The 17552-nt window shown below is 32.7% G+C and overlaps 1 protein-coding gene across 1 annotated transcript in view; it reads left to right on the forward strand.

Annotated features, from left to right (window-relative positions):
* The window catches only part of LOC143079715 (26S proteasome non-ATPase regulatory subunit 7-like), an 86523-nt gene extending 70204 nt beyond the window's left edge, over nt 1-16319 (forward strand). The window contains exons 5-6 of the mRNA XM_076255247.1: nt 3333-3424; nt 15804-16319. Coding sequence (XP_076111362.1) covers nt 3333-3424; nt 15804-16275 — 564 coding nt within the window. The 3' untranslated portion in view covers nt 16276-16319. The remainder of the gene's footprint in view (nt 1-3332; nt 3425-15803) is intronic.
* Nucleotides 16320-17552: the final 1233 nt, after the last annotated feature.

Raw genomic sequence — 17552 nt, forward strand, 5'->3', positions numbered from 1 at the left:
TGTGTGGCCTTGGACAAGTACAGTGAAAAAGTGCATATTTTCCTATAGGGGTAAATTCAGTAAAAAATCTCCCATTGACTTTAATGCTAATCTATGTGTGGAAATAAATTTATACCTGATTTACCTTTAGAAATTAAAATCTTTCATATATCATTCATGAAAGTACAAATGTAGCCCTATCTTTTGCAACAATAAAAACATAGGGTCATGCGGCATTTTTGGGCATTCACATGGCCTTGTTTACAAACAATGTAGATTCGCACTGAATTCCTATACTGATCCCCAGTACTTTTCAACCCTGAAGGGGAAAAAATTAGTACATTCAGCATATATTTTTTATTTTTTTTCAACTCTAGTTTTGATCCATCTACCAAAAAATATTTATTACAAACATTATCTGCCAATCAGAAGAGCATATAACTTCAGTGTTATACAGAAAGCTCTCCCCTAAATGGGCGGTCCCTGATGACGTATATTTATTTACTGAATTTACCCCTAATCAAGTCAATATATATCTGCCCTGAAATATTCAAATGAATTGGACAACCGGTTGTTGGGTTGCTGCCCTCCAATTGGTAATTTTTAAAGAAATTTTGCTGTTTTTGGTTATTATCTTGAATACTATTATAGATAGCCATAAACTGTAAACAGCGATAATGTTCATCAAAGTAAGATCTACAAATAAGTCAACATGACCTAAATGGTCAATTAACTCCTTAAGGAGTTATTGCCCTTTATAGTCAATTTTTAACAATTTTCATTAATTTTGTAAATTTATGTAAAGTTTTACCAACTATATTTCTCTGTTACTAATGGGCAAAGTTCATTATAATATAGATATAATTGTAAGAAGGAAGAACGTTCAGTAAAGTAAGAACTTCAAACACATCACCATCACCAAAATACAATTTTGTCATGAATCCATTTGTGTCCTTTGTTTAATATGCACATAGACCAAGGTGAGCGACACAGGCTCTTTAGAGCCTCTAGTCTTGAATATTATTATAGATAAAGATAAATTGTAAATAGCAATAATGTTCAGCAAAGTAAGATTTACAAATAAGTCAACATTACCGAAATGGTCAATTGACCCCCTTAGGAGTTATTGTTCTTTATAGTCAATTTTTAACAATTTTCATAAAATTTGTAAATTTTTAATAACATTTTCCACTGAAACTAATGGGCCGAGTTCATTATAGATAGAGATAATTTTAAGCAGCAAGAATGTTCAGTAAAGTAAGATGTACAAACACATCACCATCACCAAAACACAATTTTGTCATGAATCCATGATCTGCTTCCTTTAATATTCACATAGACCAAGGCGAGCGACACAGGCTCTTTAGAGCCTCTAGTTTGTAAATCTTAGTAATCTTTTAGAAAATCTTCTCCTCTGAAACTTCTGGGCCAAATTTAACCAAACTTGGCCATAACCTTCATTGGGGTATTTGGTTTAGAAAAATGTGTCCGGTGCCCCGCCCAACCAACCAAGATGGCCGCCATGGCTAAAAATAGAACATTGGGGTAAAATGCAGTTTTTGGCTTATAACTCAAAAACCAAAGCATTTAGAGCAAATCTGACACGGAGTAAAATTGTTTATCAAGTCAAGATCTATTTGACCTGAAATTTTCAGATTAATCGGTCAACCTGTTGTTGGGTTGCTGCCCCTGAAATGGTAATTTTAAGGAAATTTTGCTGTTTTTGGTTATTATCTTGAATATTATTATAGATAGAGATAAACTGTAAACAGCAATAATGTTCAGCAAAGTAAGATCTACAAATAAGTCAACATGATAAAAATGGTCAGTTGACCACTTTAGGAGTAATTGCCCTTTATAGTCAATTTTTAACCATTTTTCGTAAATCTTAGTAATCTTTTAGAAAAATCTTCTTCTCTGAAACTACTGGGCCAAATTTAACCAAACTTGGCCATAATCATCATTGGGGTATCTAGTTAAAAAAATATGTCCAGTAACTCGGCCAACAAACCAAGTTGGCCACCATGGCTAAAAATAGAACATGGGGGTAAAATGCAGTTTTTGGCTTATAACTTAAAAACCAAAGCATTTAGAGCAAATCCTACAGGAAGTAAAATTGTTGATCAGGTCACGATCTATCTGCCCTGGAATTTTCAGATGAATTGGATGATCGGTTGTTAGGTTGCTGCCCCTGAATTGGTAATTTTGAGGAAATTTTGCTGTTTTTTTGTTATTATCTTGAATATTATTTAAGTATAGATAGAGATAAACTGTAAACAGCAATAATGTACAGCAAAGTAAGAACTAAAAATAAGTCAATATGACCAAAATTGTCAATTGACCCCCTAAGGAGTTATTGCCCTTCATAGTCAATTTTTAACAATTTTCTTAAAATTTGAAGATTTTCAATAACATTTTCCACAGAAAGTACTGTTATAGATAGAGATAATTTTAAGCAGCAAGAATGTTTAGTAAAGTAAGATCTACAAACACATCACCATCACCAAAACACAATTTTGTCATGAATCCATCTGTGTCCATTGTTTAATATTCACATAGACCAAGGTGAGCGACACAGGCTCTTTAGAGCCTCTAGTTAGTTCTTTGACCAGATTCATTTTGAGTCACAAACCTGTGCTGTGTTGAATATTTAATCACAATCCAAATTCAGAGCAGTTTTAAGCTTATATGTTGTGTAAATTATACTTGCTCAACGGTTCAGGGTCTGACCTCTGCAGGAAAATCCAGTTTGCTGTCACTCTTGAAACCCTCTAGTTGCGTATTATCTTCGAAACTATACAAATAGATAGAAACTACAAATAGCAAAAATGATCAGGAAAACAAATTCTAAATGGAAGTCATTAAAGATGAAATGGTATATCAACTCATAATGTAGTTATTGCTCTTAAATGATATTTTTTTACAAATTTTTGTGTAAATAGATAATTGAAAACATAAAAAAAAAAAAAATGATCAGTAGGATCAGGTTTATAAATATGTCAACATGACTGAAATTGTCTGTCAGCTTTTAAATAGAGTTTTCCTCTCTTAATTATGATTTTTTTTACTTAAGTGGCCAAGATGCAGGTGGGAGACACAGGCTCTTTAAAGTATCTATTTATGGAGTATTTGGTCTATTGACTTTAAAAAATTTCTTTTAAAGTAACATGTATAGCTCTTGTGTTGCAGTCTAACTGTTCAGACTTTTGTTATGTATTGTAAATGTGGAAGGTAACAATTGTTTACAATTTAAAAATCTTGTATCATATGCTTATAGCAACATTGGTTATGACTTTCATGTATCACAGAAAACATTTGATTGTTTTTTTGTTAATATATGTGAATACTTTTAGGATGGAACTCCAACATCTAAAACATTTGACCATGTTCCAAGTGAAATAGGTGCTGAGGAAGCAGAAGAAGTTGGAGTAGAACATCTACTTAGGTATGTATCTATAATAAAAAAAAAAGTATGTGTAAGAAATAAAACCTATATTCAGAATCAGCTATAGATATAAAATAAATACGATTAAATAAATACAATAGCTTTTGTTCTCCCTGATAAGTATGGCAATACACTACTGATGTACACATTTTCATTATAATATGGTCAGTACATGTATGTTGAATACTTATAGGTATGTCATTTCTTTAGCATAATCATTCCTCATTTCAAATTTATATCAATTAGTAAATTTTTCAAGGATTGATTACAACACAATCATATCTTATAAGTGAAAGGCTGATGCTGAACCTCATTATTTCATTTACCAAATAAAATAAGATTGAAGATTTCTGTTGAACTACTGCAGCTAGATTGAACTACAAAGAAACAAAAATCTGCTTTCAGCTAATTAACATAAGAATGCCTCTTGAAGCAATTACAAATGATTAGTTCACATAACTAGGTGTAATACTACAGAAAAACTCTGTTATGTTATGCATACACAATTTTGGAGAATATCTTGTAAAAGCAGAAAAATAATTGTTGAAACTGCACTTCAGTAACAACTACTGTAAAATCAGAAATTATTGTATGCTCAATAGTAAGTGCACCCAAGTCTGTATCACCTGCCTTGTATCACACACCCCTTTCGTATAGCTAAACCCATATCACATACCCTTTATAGCATACCAGGCGTGACATCATATACTGAATGACATCAAAGTTTGACCTATGATGTCAAGTTGTATCTCTTAGCATGAAATGAAATATAACTCATTTAATTTGAATTTCTGAAAAATACTTGCTAGAGAAGATGGGTCATTTATAAAACTGGTTCAGATTAAAAATTGCTTAAAGATACTCATTTTCCCTCCATCAATTCTTAATACGCCCGTTAAAATTTTGACTGGATATATTATGGTTTACACATGTCTGGCTGTTGTGTGTCTGTCCGGTGTCCACATGTCCACATGTCGCACCTTAACTTGAGAACCACTTATCTAAATTTCATGAAACTTAATATAGTTGTTTCTTATGATGGTCAAACAATATGTATACGTTTTGGTGAAAATAAGATTTAAAGTTTTTGAGTAACGGCACTTTGTAAATAAAACAGGAGTGTGTTTTATCATGTCGCGCTTCATCATCATCCAAAGACCCATTTGGTTTCCAGACAATAACTTAAGTTTAAGTGAATGGATCTCAATGAAGTTTTACAAAAAGGTTCAATTCCTCAGAAGAAAGGTTGGGATTGATTTTAGGGGTTATGGTACCAACAGTTAAGGAAAAAGGGCCAAAAACAAGCATTTTTATACGACCGCAAAAATTTATAACTTTAGTTTAAGTGAATAGAAATCTATGAAATTTTGACACAAGGTTTATGACCACAAAAGGAAGTTTGGGATTGATTTTGGGAGTTTTGGTTCCAACAGTTTAGGAATTAAGGGCCAAAAAAGGGCCCAAATAAGCATTATTCTTGGTTTTCGCATAATAACTTTAGTATAAGTAAATAGAAATCTATGAAATTTAAACACAAGGTTTATGACCATAAAAGGAAGGTTGGGTTTGATTTTGGGAGTTTTGGTCCTAACAGTTTGGGAATAAGGGGCCCAAAGGGTCCAAAATTGAACTTTGTGTGATTTCATCAAAAATTGAATAATTGGGGTTCTTTGATATGCCGAATCTAACTATGTATGTAGATTCTTAATTTTTGGTCCAGTTTTAAAATTGGTCTACATTAAGGTCCAAAGGGTCCAAAATTAAACTTAGTTTGATTTTAACAAAAATTGAATCCTTGGGGTTCTTTGATATGCTGAATTTAAAAATGTACTTAGATTTTTAATTATTGGCCTAGTTTTCAAGTTGGTCCAAATGGGGGTCCAAAATTATACTTTGTTTGATTTCATCAAAAATTGAATAAATGGGTTCTTTGATATGCCAAATCTAACTGTGTATGTTAGATTCTTAATTTTTGGTCCAGTTTTCAAATTGGTCTACATAATTAAGGTCCAAAGGGTCCAAAATTAAACTAAGTTTGATTTTAACAAAAATTAACTTCTTGGGCTTATTTGATATGCTTTATCTAAATATGTACTTTGATTTTTGATTATGGGCCCAGTTTTCAAGTTGGTCCAAATCAGGATTCCATATCAAGTATTGTACAATAGCAAGAAATTTTCAATTGCACAGTATTGCACAATAGCAAGAAATATCTAATTGCACAATATTGTGCAATAGCAATTAATTTTCAATTGGAGTTATCTTTCTTTGTATAGAATAGTAGTTGATAATATATGTTGGAAATTTGCCAGACATGACTATGATGTCATTTTCTATTTTTATTTGCCAATAACTTTATGTAAATAACTTCATTGGAAATTTGCCAATATAAAATGTTGCTGATGAAGCTTTTTTTCCTTATCTTATCTAAAATGTTTTTAGATAATGTATGTTGGACATTTGCCAGACATGACTATGATGTCATTTTCTATTTTTATTTGCCAATAACTTTATGTAAATAACTTCATTGGAAATTTGCCAATATAAAATGTTACTGATGAAGTTTTTTATACGACAGCAAAATTTGAAAAATTTTTCGTCGTATATTGCTATCACATTGGCGTCGTCGTCTGCGTCGTCCTCGTCCGAATACTTTTAGTTTTCGCACTCTAACTTTAGTAAAAGTGAATGGAAATCTATGAAATTTTAACACAAGGTTTATGACCACAAAAAGAAGGTTGGTATTGATTTTGGGAGTTTTGGTCCCAACATTTTAGGAATTAGGGGCCAAAAAGGGCCCAAATAAGCATTTTCTTGGTTTTCGCACTATAACTTTAGTTTAAGTTAATAGAAATCTATGAAATTTTGACACAAGGTTTATGACCACAAAAGAACGGTTGGGATTGATTTTGGGAGTTTTGGTTTCAACAGTTTAGGAATTAGGGGCCAAAAAAGGGCCCAAATAAGCATTATTCTTGGTTTTCGCACAATAACTTTAGTATAAGTAAATAGAAATCTATGAAATTTAAACACAAGGTTTATGACCATAAAAGGAAGGTTGGTATTGATTTTGGGAGTTTTGGTCCCAACAGAATAAGGGGCCCAAAGGGTCCAAAATTAAACTTTGTTTGATTTCATCAAAATTGAATAATTGGGGTTCTTTGATATGCCGAATCTAACTGTCATGACTGTGTATGTAGATTCTTAACTTTTGGTCCCGTTTTCAAATTGGTCTACATTAAGGTCCAAAGGGTCCAAAATTAAACTTAGTTTGATTTTGACAAAAAATGAATCAGTTAGGTTCTTTGATATGCTGAATCTAAAAATGTACTTAGATTCTTGATTATTGGCCCAGTTTTCAAGTTGGTCCAAATCGGGGTCCAAAATCAAACTTTGTTTGATTTCATCAAAAATTGAATAAATGGGGTTCTTTGATATACCAAATCTAACTGTGTATGTAGATTCTTCATTTTTGGTCCTGTTTTCAAATTGGTCTACACTAAAGTCCAAAGGGTCCAAAATTAAACTTAGTCTGATTTTAACAAAAATTGAAATCTTGGGGTTCTTTGATATGCTGAATCCAAAAATGTACTTAGATTTTTTATTATGGGCCCAGTTTTGAAGTTGGTCCAAATCAGGATCTAAAATTATTATATTAAGTATTGTGCAATAGCAAGTCTTTTCAATTGCACAGTATTGCGCAATGGCAAGAAATATCTAATTGCACAATATTGTGAAATAGCAATTTTTTTTTTAATTAGAGTTATCTTTCTTTGTCCAGAATAGTAAGCAAGAAATATCTAATTGCAAAATATTGTGCAATAGCAAGATTTTTTTTTAATTGGAGTTATCTTTCTTTGTCCAGAATCAACTTAAATCTTTGTTATATACAATATACAATGTATATTCACTTTTTACTACCAACTGATAAATTAAAATAATCTTTACCATTCAGTGATAACAAGCAGTTTTTTTACATCTTAATATTTTATGATGTATTTAAATGAGTAGTTATTGTTGCAAACTCCATTAGAAATTTTAATTGAGATTAGTTTTAGAATAAGGGAAAGGGGGATGTGATTAAAAAAATTGGGTTCAATTTTTCTCATTTGAAATTTCATAAATAAAAAAGAAAATTTCTTCAAACATTTTTTTGAGAGGATTAATATTCAACAGCATAGTGAATTGCTCTAAGAGAAAACAAAAATTTTAAGTTCATTAGAACACATTCATTCTGTGTCAGAAACCTATGCTGTGTCAACTATTTAATCACAATCCAAATTTAGAGCTGAATCCAGCTTGAATGTTGTGTCCATACTTGCCCCAACCGTTCAGGGTTCAACCTCTGCAGTCGTATAAAGCTACGCCCTGCGGAGCATCTGGTTTTTATTGTTTTATACAATAAACAATGTATATTCACTTTTACTACCAACCAATCTTTACCATTCAGGGATAACAAGCACTTTATTTTACATTTTAATATTTTATGATGTATTTAAAAGAGTAGTTATTGTTGCAAACTCCATTAGAAATTTGAATTGATATCAGTTTTGGAAAAAGGGAAATGGGGATGTGAAAAAAAGGGGGGGGGGGTTAAATTTTTCTCATTTCAAATTTCATAAATAAAAAGAAAATTTCTTCAAACATTTTTTTGAGAGAATTAATATTCAACAACATAGTGAATTGCTCAAAGGCAAAAAAAAACTTTTAAGTTCATTAGTCCACATTCATTCTGTGTCAGAAACCATATGCTGTGTCAACTATTTAATTTTAGATTTAAAAAGTTTGAAGAAGAAATCTTTAATTGATTTGTAAAATCTTGACATTTGTTTTGTGTAAAAAAAACCCATGTAATGTCAAAAATTTGATCACAATCCAAATTCAGAGCTGTATCACGCTTGAATGTTTTGTCCATACTTGCCCCAACTGTTCAGGGTTCGACCTCTGCGGTCGTATAAAGCTGCGCCCTGCGGAGCACCTGGTTGTAGTTTCAGCACAAAAAGTTGTGTATTAGTATTTCAATTGTTCTGATATTTTACCACAATGTTTAATACCATAAGAAGAAGGTTGGGATTTATTTTAAGGGGTTATTGGGCAAACAGTCTAGAAATTAAAGGCCAAAAACAAGCATGTTTCAAGACAATAACTTGTGTGTAACTGTATGGATCTCTCTGACATTGTACCACAAGTTTCCATGTAACACAGGGAAGGCTTGGAATCAGTTTGGGGTTAATTTTTCCCAATATGTAGGAACAAGGGGCCAAAAAGAAGCATTTTTATACGACAGCAAAAAATGAAAATTTTTTGGTCGTGTATTGGTACAATGTATCACGTTGGTGTCGTTGTCGTCCTCCGAAGACATTTTGTTTTCGCACTCTACTTTAGTAAAAGTAAATAGAAATCTATGAAATTTAAACACAAGATTTATGACTATAAAAGGAAGGTTTGGATTGATTTTGGGTGTTTTGGTCCCAACAGTTTAGGAATTAGGGGCCAAAAAGGGCCCAAATAAGTATTTTACTTGGTTTTTGCACAATAACTTTAGTATAAGTAAAGAAAAATCTATGAAATTTTAACATAAGGTCTACGACCACAAAAGGAAGGTTGGGATTGATTTTGGGAGTTTTGGTCCAAAAGAATTAGAGGCTAAAAGGGTCCAAAATTAAACTATGTTTGATTTCATCAAAAAATGAATTATTGGGGTTCTTTGATATGCCAAATCTAACTGTGTATTCGGATTCTTAATTTTTATACGACCGCAAAAATTTTAATTTTTTGGTCGTATATTGCTATCACGTTGGCGTCGTCGTCGTCATCGTCCGAATACTTTTAGTTTTTGCACTCTAACTTTAGTAAAAGTGAATAGAAATCTATGAAATTTTAACACAAGGTTTATGACCACAAAAGGAAGGTTGGGATTGATTTTGGGAGTTTTGGTCCCAATATTTAAGGAATTAGGGGCCAAAAAGGGCCCAAATAAGCATTTTCTTGGTTTTCGCACTATAACTTTAGTTTAAGTGAATAGAAATCTATGAAATTTTGACACAAGGTTTATGACCACAAAAGGACGGTTGGGATTGATTTTGGAAGTTTTGGTTCCAACAGTTTAGGAATTAAGGGCCAAAAAAGGGCCCAAATAAGCAATATTCTTGGTTTTTGCACAATAACTTTAGTATAAGTAAATAGAAATCAATGAAATTTAGACACAAGGTTTATGACCACAAAAGGAAGGTTTGGATTGATTTTGGGAGTTGAGGTCACAACAGTTTATGAATTAGGGGCCAAAAAGGTGCCCAAATAAGCATTATTTTTGTCGAGCCTGCAACTTTTGTTGCAGAAAGCTCGACATAGGGATAGTGATCCGGCGGCGGCGGCGTTAGCTAACTTCTTAAAAGCTTTATATTTTAGAAGGTGGAAGACCTGGATGCTTCATACTTTGTATATAGATGCCTCATGTTACGAAGTTTCCGTCAGTCACATGTCCAATGTCCTTGACCTCATTTTCATGGTTCAGTGACCACTTGAAAAAAAAGTTCAAATTTTTTGTAATGTTGAATTCTCTCTTATTATAAGTAATAGGATAACTATATTTGATATGTGCGTACCTTGCAAGGTTCTCATGTCTGTCAGACAGTTTTCACTTGACCTCGACCTCATTTCATGGATCAGTGAACAAGGTTAAGTTTTGGTGGTCAAGTCCATATCTCAGATACTATAAGCAATAGGGCTAGTATATTCAGTGTATGGAAGGACTGTAAGGTGTACATGTCCAACTGGCAGGTGTCATCTGACCTTGACCTCATTTTCATGGTTCAGTGGTTATAGTTAAATTTTTGTGTTTTGGTCTGTTTTTCTCATACTATATGCAATATGTCTACTATATTTGTTGTATGGAACGATTGTAAGGTGTACATGTCTAGCGGGCAGATGTCATGTGACCTTGACCTCATTTTCATGGTTCAGTGGTCAAAGTTAAATTTTTGTGTTTTGGTCTGTTTTTCTCATACTATATGCAATAGGTCTACTATATTTGTTGTATGGAACGATTGTAAGGTGTACATGTCTAGCGGGCAGATGTCATGTGACCTTGACCTCATTTTCATGGTTCAGTGGTCATAGTTAAATTTTTGTGTTTTGGTCTGTTTTTCTCATACTATATGCAATAGGTCTACTATATTTGTTGTATGGAACGATTGTAAGGTGTACATGTCTAGCGGGCAGATGTCATGTGACCTTGACCACATTTTCATGGTTCAGTGGTCAAAGTTAAATTTTTGTGTTTTGGTCTGTTTTTCTCATACTATATGCAATAGGTCTACTATATTTGTTGTATGGAACTATTGTAAGGTGTACATGTCTAATGGGCAGATGTCATGTGACCTTGACCTCATTTTCATGGTTCAGTGGTCAAAGTTTTTATCTAATACTATATGCCATAGGTCAACTATATTTGGTGTATGGAAATATTTTATGATCTTTATGTCAGTCGCACAGGTTTTATTTGATCGTGACCTCATTTTCACGGTTCATTGCACAGTGTTAAGTTTTTGTGTTTTGGTCTATTTTTCTTAAACTATATAAGTAATAAGTCAACTATATATGTTGTATAGAAGCATTGTTAGCTGTACATGTCTGCCTGGCATGGTTCATCTGACCTTGACCTCATTTTCAAGGTTCATTGGTCTATGTTTAGTTATCTTGGTTAATGTTAAGTTTATGTGACAGTTGTTATAAAGCTTAGCTTTATACTAAGGACTATCAACATAATATCAGTGATTAGTATAGAAGGCGAGACATTTCAGCGTGTGCACTCTTGTTGGTTTTTGCATCATAACTTTAGTATAAGTAAATAGAAATCTATGAAATTTAAACACAAGGTTTATGACCATAAAAGGAAGGTTGGGTTTGATTTTGGGAGTTTTGGTCCCAACAGTTTAGGAATAAGGGGCCCAAAGGGTCCAAAATTGAACTTTGTGTGATTACATCAAAAATTGAATAATTGGGATTCTTTGACATGCCGAATCTAACTATGTATGTAGATTCTTAATTTTTGGTCCCGTTTTAAAATTGGTGTACATTAAGGTCCAAAGGGTCCAAAATTAAACTTAGTTTGATTTTAACAAAAATTGAATCCTTGGGGTTCTTTGATATGCTGAATTTAAAAATGTACTTAAATTTTTAATTATTGGCCTAGTTTTCAAGTTGGTCCAAATGGGGGTCCAAAATTAAACTTTGTTTGATTTCATCAAAAATTGAATAAATGGGTTCTTTGATATGCCAAATCTAACTGTGTATGTAGATTCTTAATGTTTGGTCCAGTTTTCAAATTGGTCTACATTAAGGTCCAAAGGGTCCAAAATTAAACTAAGTTTGATTTTAACAAAAATTAAATTCTTGGGCTTATTTGATATGCTTTATCTAAACATGTACTTTGATTTTTGATTATGGGCCCAGTTTTCAAGTTGGTCCAAATCAGGATTCCATATCAAGTATTGTGCAATAGCAAGAAATTTTTCTCATTTCAGATTTCATAAATAAACAAAAAATTTCTTCAAACATTTTTTTGAGAGGATTAATATTCAACAGCATAGTGAATTGCTCAAAGGCAAAAAAAAAATTTTTTTAAGTTCATTAGACCACATTCATTCTGTGTCAGAAACCTATGCTGTGTCAACTATTTAATTTTAGATTTAAATAAGTTTGAAGAAGAAATCTTTAATTGATTTGTAAAATCTTGACGTTTGTTTTGTGTAAAAAAAACCATGTAATGTCAAAAATTTGATCACAATCCAAATTCAGAGCTGTATCACGCTTGAATGTTTTGTCCATACTTGCCCCAACTGTTCAGGGTTCGACCTCTGCGGTCGTATAAAGCTGCGCCCTGCGGAGCACCTGGTTGGTCTTGTTTTCAAATTGGTCTACATTAAGGTCCAAAGGGTCCAAAATTAAACTTAGCTTGATTTTAACAAAAATTGAATTCTTGGGGTTCTTTGATATGCTGAATTTAAACATAAACTTAGATTTTTGATTATGGGCCCAGTTTTCAAGTTGGTCCAAATCGGGTTCCAAAATTATTATATAAAAGTATTGTGCAATAGCAAGAAATTTTCAATTGCACAGTATTCCGCAATAGCAAGAAATCTTCAATTGCATAGTATTATGCAATAGCAAGAAATTTTCAATTGCACAGTATTGTGCAATAGCAAGAAATCTTCAATTGCACATTATTGCGCAATAGCAAGAAATATCTAATTGCACAATATTGCGCAATAGTAAAGAAATATTCAATTGCACAATATTGTCCCGTTTTCAAATTTGTCTACATTAAGGTCCAAAGGGTCAAAATTTAAACTTTGTTTGATTTCAACAAAAATTGAATATATGGGGTTCTTCAATATGCTGAATCTAACCATGTATTTAGATCTTTGATATTTATGTTTGGACCGGGTTATCAAATTGGTCCACATAGAGGTCTAAAGGGTCTAAAATTGAACATTATTTGATTTCATCAAAAATTGAATTCTTGGGGTTCTATGATATGCTGAATCTAACCATGTATTTAGATTTTTAATATTGGACCATAATAGGTAAATGTCCGATTTTAAATTTTTAAGTTTTTAAGTTTAAGTTCTAAGACCATATTTATTCTGTGTCAGAAACCTATGTTGTGTCAACTATTTAATCACAATCCAAATTCAGAGCTGTATCAAGCTTAAATGTTGTGTCCAACTGTTCAGGGTTCAACCTCTGCGGTCGTATAAAGCTGTGCCCTGCGGAGCAACTGGTTCTAGTTTACAGACAATAACTTGTGTCTAAGTGTATGGATCTTTATAAATTTTAACAAGAAGGTTCAACTTCACTAAAGGAAGGTTTGGATTGATTTTGGGGGTTATGGTCCCAATAGCTTAGGAATCAGAGACCAAAAAGGGGGCCCAAAATAATTACCTTTGTAGTTTTTAAACAATAACTTATGTTTAAGTGTATGAATCTCTCTGAAATTAAACCACAAGTTTCCATACCATGAAGGGATGGTTAGTATTGACTTTGGGGGTTATGGCTCAAAATGTTTCCGAATTAGGGGCAAAAAAGGAGAAAAACTAGGTATTTCTGGTCAATGAACAATTAAGACAATTTGAAAGCAGTGAAAGGGAGGTAATTCTCAAACATTTAACATACAATGTTGTGTATGTTCGGATTTACCTCCCTTACACTTCTTGTATATTATGTATAAAGAAATGTCAGGTTTTGGACTAATTGCCAAAAAAAAGGGTGGTGGGGGTGGTTGTTGTTTTTAATTAAAAAAATTACAAATTTCTCCAATTCTAAATTTTGGAAGAAGAAATCTTTAATTGCACAATATTGCGCAATATATTTGTAAGATCTTGACATTTGTTTTGTGTCAGAAACTCATATTATGTCAAAAATTTGATTGCAATCCAAATTCAGAGCTGTATCAAGCTTGAATGTTGTGTCCATACTTGCCCCAACTGTTCAGAGTTTGACTTCTGTGGTCGTATAAAGCTGCATCCTGCAGAGCACCTGAGTTGTACATATCCTTGTTATAAAATATTTAAATCAACTAGAACAGATTGTAATGTCAACCATTTTAAGGCCTTTACACTATCTGTGGAAAGACCTATTGCATTTGTTCTGCTCATTAGCTATTTATATAGCACGCCTTTTACGAATTTACTTATTTAATTCAAGAAAAGCTTAGCTTTGAATGGATGAAATATGTTAATGAGTATGGCGTGTCTATATATGATGTGTTACATTATTTGGCTATGACACATGTCAATGGTTAAAACCTGAAAATCTTAAACTGCACTTTTATCGATATGTCAATCAAATAGTACTGTATACTATATCCGATTTCCAGAAAATTAACACATGAAGCAGATGTCAGTTGGATTTGTATGTCTGATAAAGGTACATTCAAGATTAAAATAATTGTTTCCATGGGATTCATACTCCATAGCCATTTGTTTAATTGAATATTTTTTCTTCCCAAAAACTCCTGAAAAAGGTAGTGTGGTTTGGAGAGAAAAAAGAAGGTGGGTGGTGATGGTTGGTTAATGCAAAATGTTATTCTATCATGTTTATTTGCCCTCAAATCCGAAAAAAATGATCTAAGAGTTTGACTGTCCCTCTAATATCTTTCGTCCCTCTTTTTATACGACCACAAAAATTTAAATTTTTTGGTTGTATATTGGTATCACTTTGGCTGCGTCGTCGTCGTCGTCCGAATACTTTTAGTTTTCGCACTCTAACTTTAGTAAAAATAAATAGAAATCTATGAAATTTTAACACAAGGTTTATGACCACAAAAGGAAGGTTGGGATTGGTTTTGGGAGTTTTGGTCCCAACAGTTTAGGAATTAGGGGCCAAAAAGGGCCCAAATAAGCATTTTTCTTGGTTTGCGCAAAATAACTTTAGTATAAGTAAAGAGAAATCTATGAAATTTTAACATAAGGTCTACAACCACAAAAGGAAGGTTGGGATTGATTTTGGGAGTTTTGGTCCAAATTTAAACTTTTTTTGATTTCATCACAATACCCCACAGTATTGCGCAATTGCAAGAAATCTTCAATTGCACAGTATTTTTCAAAGGCAAGTATTTTCAATTGCACAGTATTGCGCAATAGCAAGAAATTTTCAATTAGTGTTATCTTTCTTTGTCCAGAATAGTAGTTTAATCAACTTAAATCATTGTTTTATACAATATACAATGTATATTCACTTTTACTACCAACTGATAAATTAAAACAATCTTTACCATTCAGTGATAACAAGCACTTTTTTACATTTTAATATTTTATGATGTATTTAAATGAGTAGTTATTGCTAGGGGCTATTAGAAATTTGAATTGAGATCAGTTTTGGAATAAGGGAAAGGGGATGTGGAAAAAAATTGGGGGGGGGGGGGGGGGGTCAATTTTTCTCATTTCAGATTTCATAAATAAAAAGAAAATTTTTTCTATTTTTTGAGAGGATTAAGTTTCAACAGCATAGTGAATTGCTCAAAGGCAAAACAAAAATTTTAAGTTCATTAGATCACATTCATTCTGTGTCAGAAACCTATGCTGTGTCAACTATTTAATCACAGTCCAAATTTAGAGCTGAATCCAGCTTGAATGTTGTGTCCATACTAGCCCCAACCGTTCAGGGTTCAACCTCTGCGGTCGTATAAAGCTGCGCCCTGTGGAGCATCTGGTTAATTTATGATGTTTATAGAAGTGCTTTTTCAATGAGGATTTATAGTTTGAGAAAATAATGTATTGAACATATATTCTAAAGAATTGTCACAGGAATGATTCTAGAGATTTTCAGCAAATATTTTTGAGACCGCTTAAACTTGTTTTTTTTTTGATAATTTCAGAGACATTAAAGATACATCCGTTGGCTCACTGTCCCAAAGGATTACAAACCAACTGATGGGACTGAAAGGTCTACACTCTCACATCACTGATATTAACTCCTATCTACAGAAAGTATCATCAGGTCAACTACCAGTCAATCATCAAATCATTTATCAGCTGCAAGATGTGTTTAATTTGCTGCCAGATGTTAATCTGCAGGACTTTGTAAAGTCTGTTTATGTGAAAACCAATGATCAGATGTTGGTTGTTTATCTTGCTTCGCTGATTCGATCTGTCATTGCATTGCATAATCTAATAAGTAATAAGGTACAAAATCGTGATGCAGAGAAAAATGAAGGAAAAGATTTATCCAAAGATAAAAAGGACATTAAAAAAGATGAAAAAGATGGAGAAAAGAAAGATTCTCAAAAAGGAAAAAGCACTGAAAAAAGTGACATAAAATCTGGTAGTAAATCCACTGGTAAAAAGTAGATATTTGTGATTTGTATTTGTTTCAATAAAGAATTAAAAGTGTACCATGATCATATTCAACTTTTTGCATGTAAAGTTTTTATACAACTGCAAAAATTAAAAAATATTCGGTCGTACATTGAAATCACGTTGTCATCGTCGTCAGCGTTGTCGGAAGTCAGATGGTTTCTGGATAATAACTTAAAATATAAATTGAAATCAATAAAATTTTAACACAATGTTTATAACCACAAAAGGAAGGTTGGGATTGATTTTGGGGGTTATGGTCCCTAAGGTTTTGGAATTAGGGCCCAAAGGGGCCCAAAACAATCATTTATCTAGTTTCAAGACAATAAGTTGTGTATAAGTATTTCAATTGCTCTGAAATTGTACCACAATGTTAAATACAATAAGTAGAAGATTGGGATATATTTTAAGGGTTATGGGGCAAACAGTCTAGGAATAAGGGTCCAAAAAAGGCCAAAAACAAGCATTTTTGTAGATTCAAGACAATAACTTGTGTAAAAGTGTATGAATCTTTCTGAAATTATACCACAAGATTCCATACAACTAAGGAATGGTTAGGATTGACTTTGGGGGTTATGGCTCAAACCATACATGAATTCAGGGCAAAAAAGGGGAAAACAAGGTTTTTTTTCTGGTTAAAGGACAGTGAAGACAATTTGAAGGCAGTGTAAGGGATGTAATCCAAAAGTAAGGGAACTACTTCACACTGCTTTAAAAAATCTGTATTGGAAACTTGCCAATAAGTTTAGTATAACAAGTAATAGCTTTTCTAAAAAGTTTCATTTTTAGCTCACCTGTCCCGAAGGGACAAGTGAGCTTATGCCATCACTTGGCGTCCGTCGTCGTCCGTCGTCTGTCGTCCGTCGTCTGTCGTCGTAAACTATTTCAAGAATCTTCTCCTCTGAAACTACTGGGCCAAATACTTTCAAACTTTAACTGAATGTTCCTTAGGGTATCTAATTTATAAATTGTATCCGAAGTTTTGATCTATCAACAAACATGGTCGCCATTGCTAAAAATAGAACATAGGGGTCAAATGCAGTTTTTGGCTTATAACTCAAAAACCAAAGCATTTAGAGCAAATCTGACGTTGGGTAATATTGTTTATCAGGTCAAGATCTATCTGCCCTGAAATTTTCAGATGAATCAGACAACCCGTTGTTGGGTTGCTGCCCCTGAATTGGTAATTTTAAGGAAATTTTGCTGTTTTTGGTTATTATCTTGAATATTATTATAGATACAGATAAACTGTAAACAGGAATAATGTTCAG

The sequence above is a fragment of the Mytilus galloprovincialis genome, chromosome 6 (assembly GCF_965363235.1).
Source record: "Mytilus galloprovincialis chromosome 6, xbMytGall1.hap1.1, whole genome shotgun sequence".
In the NCBI taxonomy this organism is placed as follows: Eukaryota; Metazoa; Mollusca; class Bivalvia; order Mytilida; family Mytilidae; genus Mytilus; species Mytilus galloprovincialis.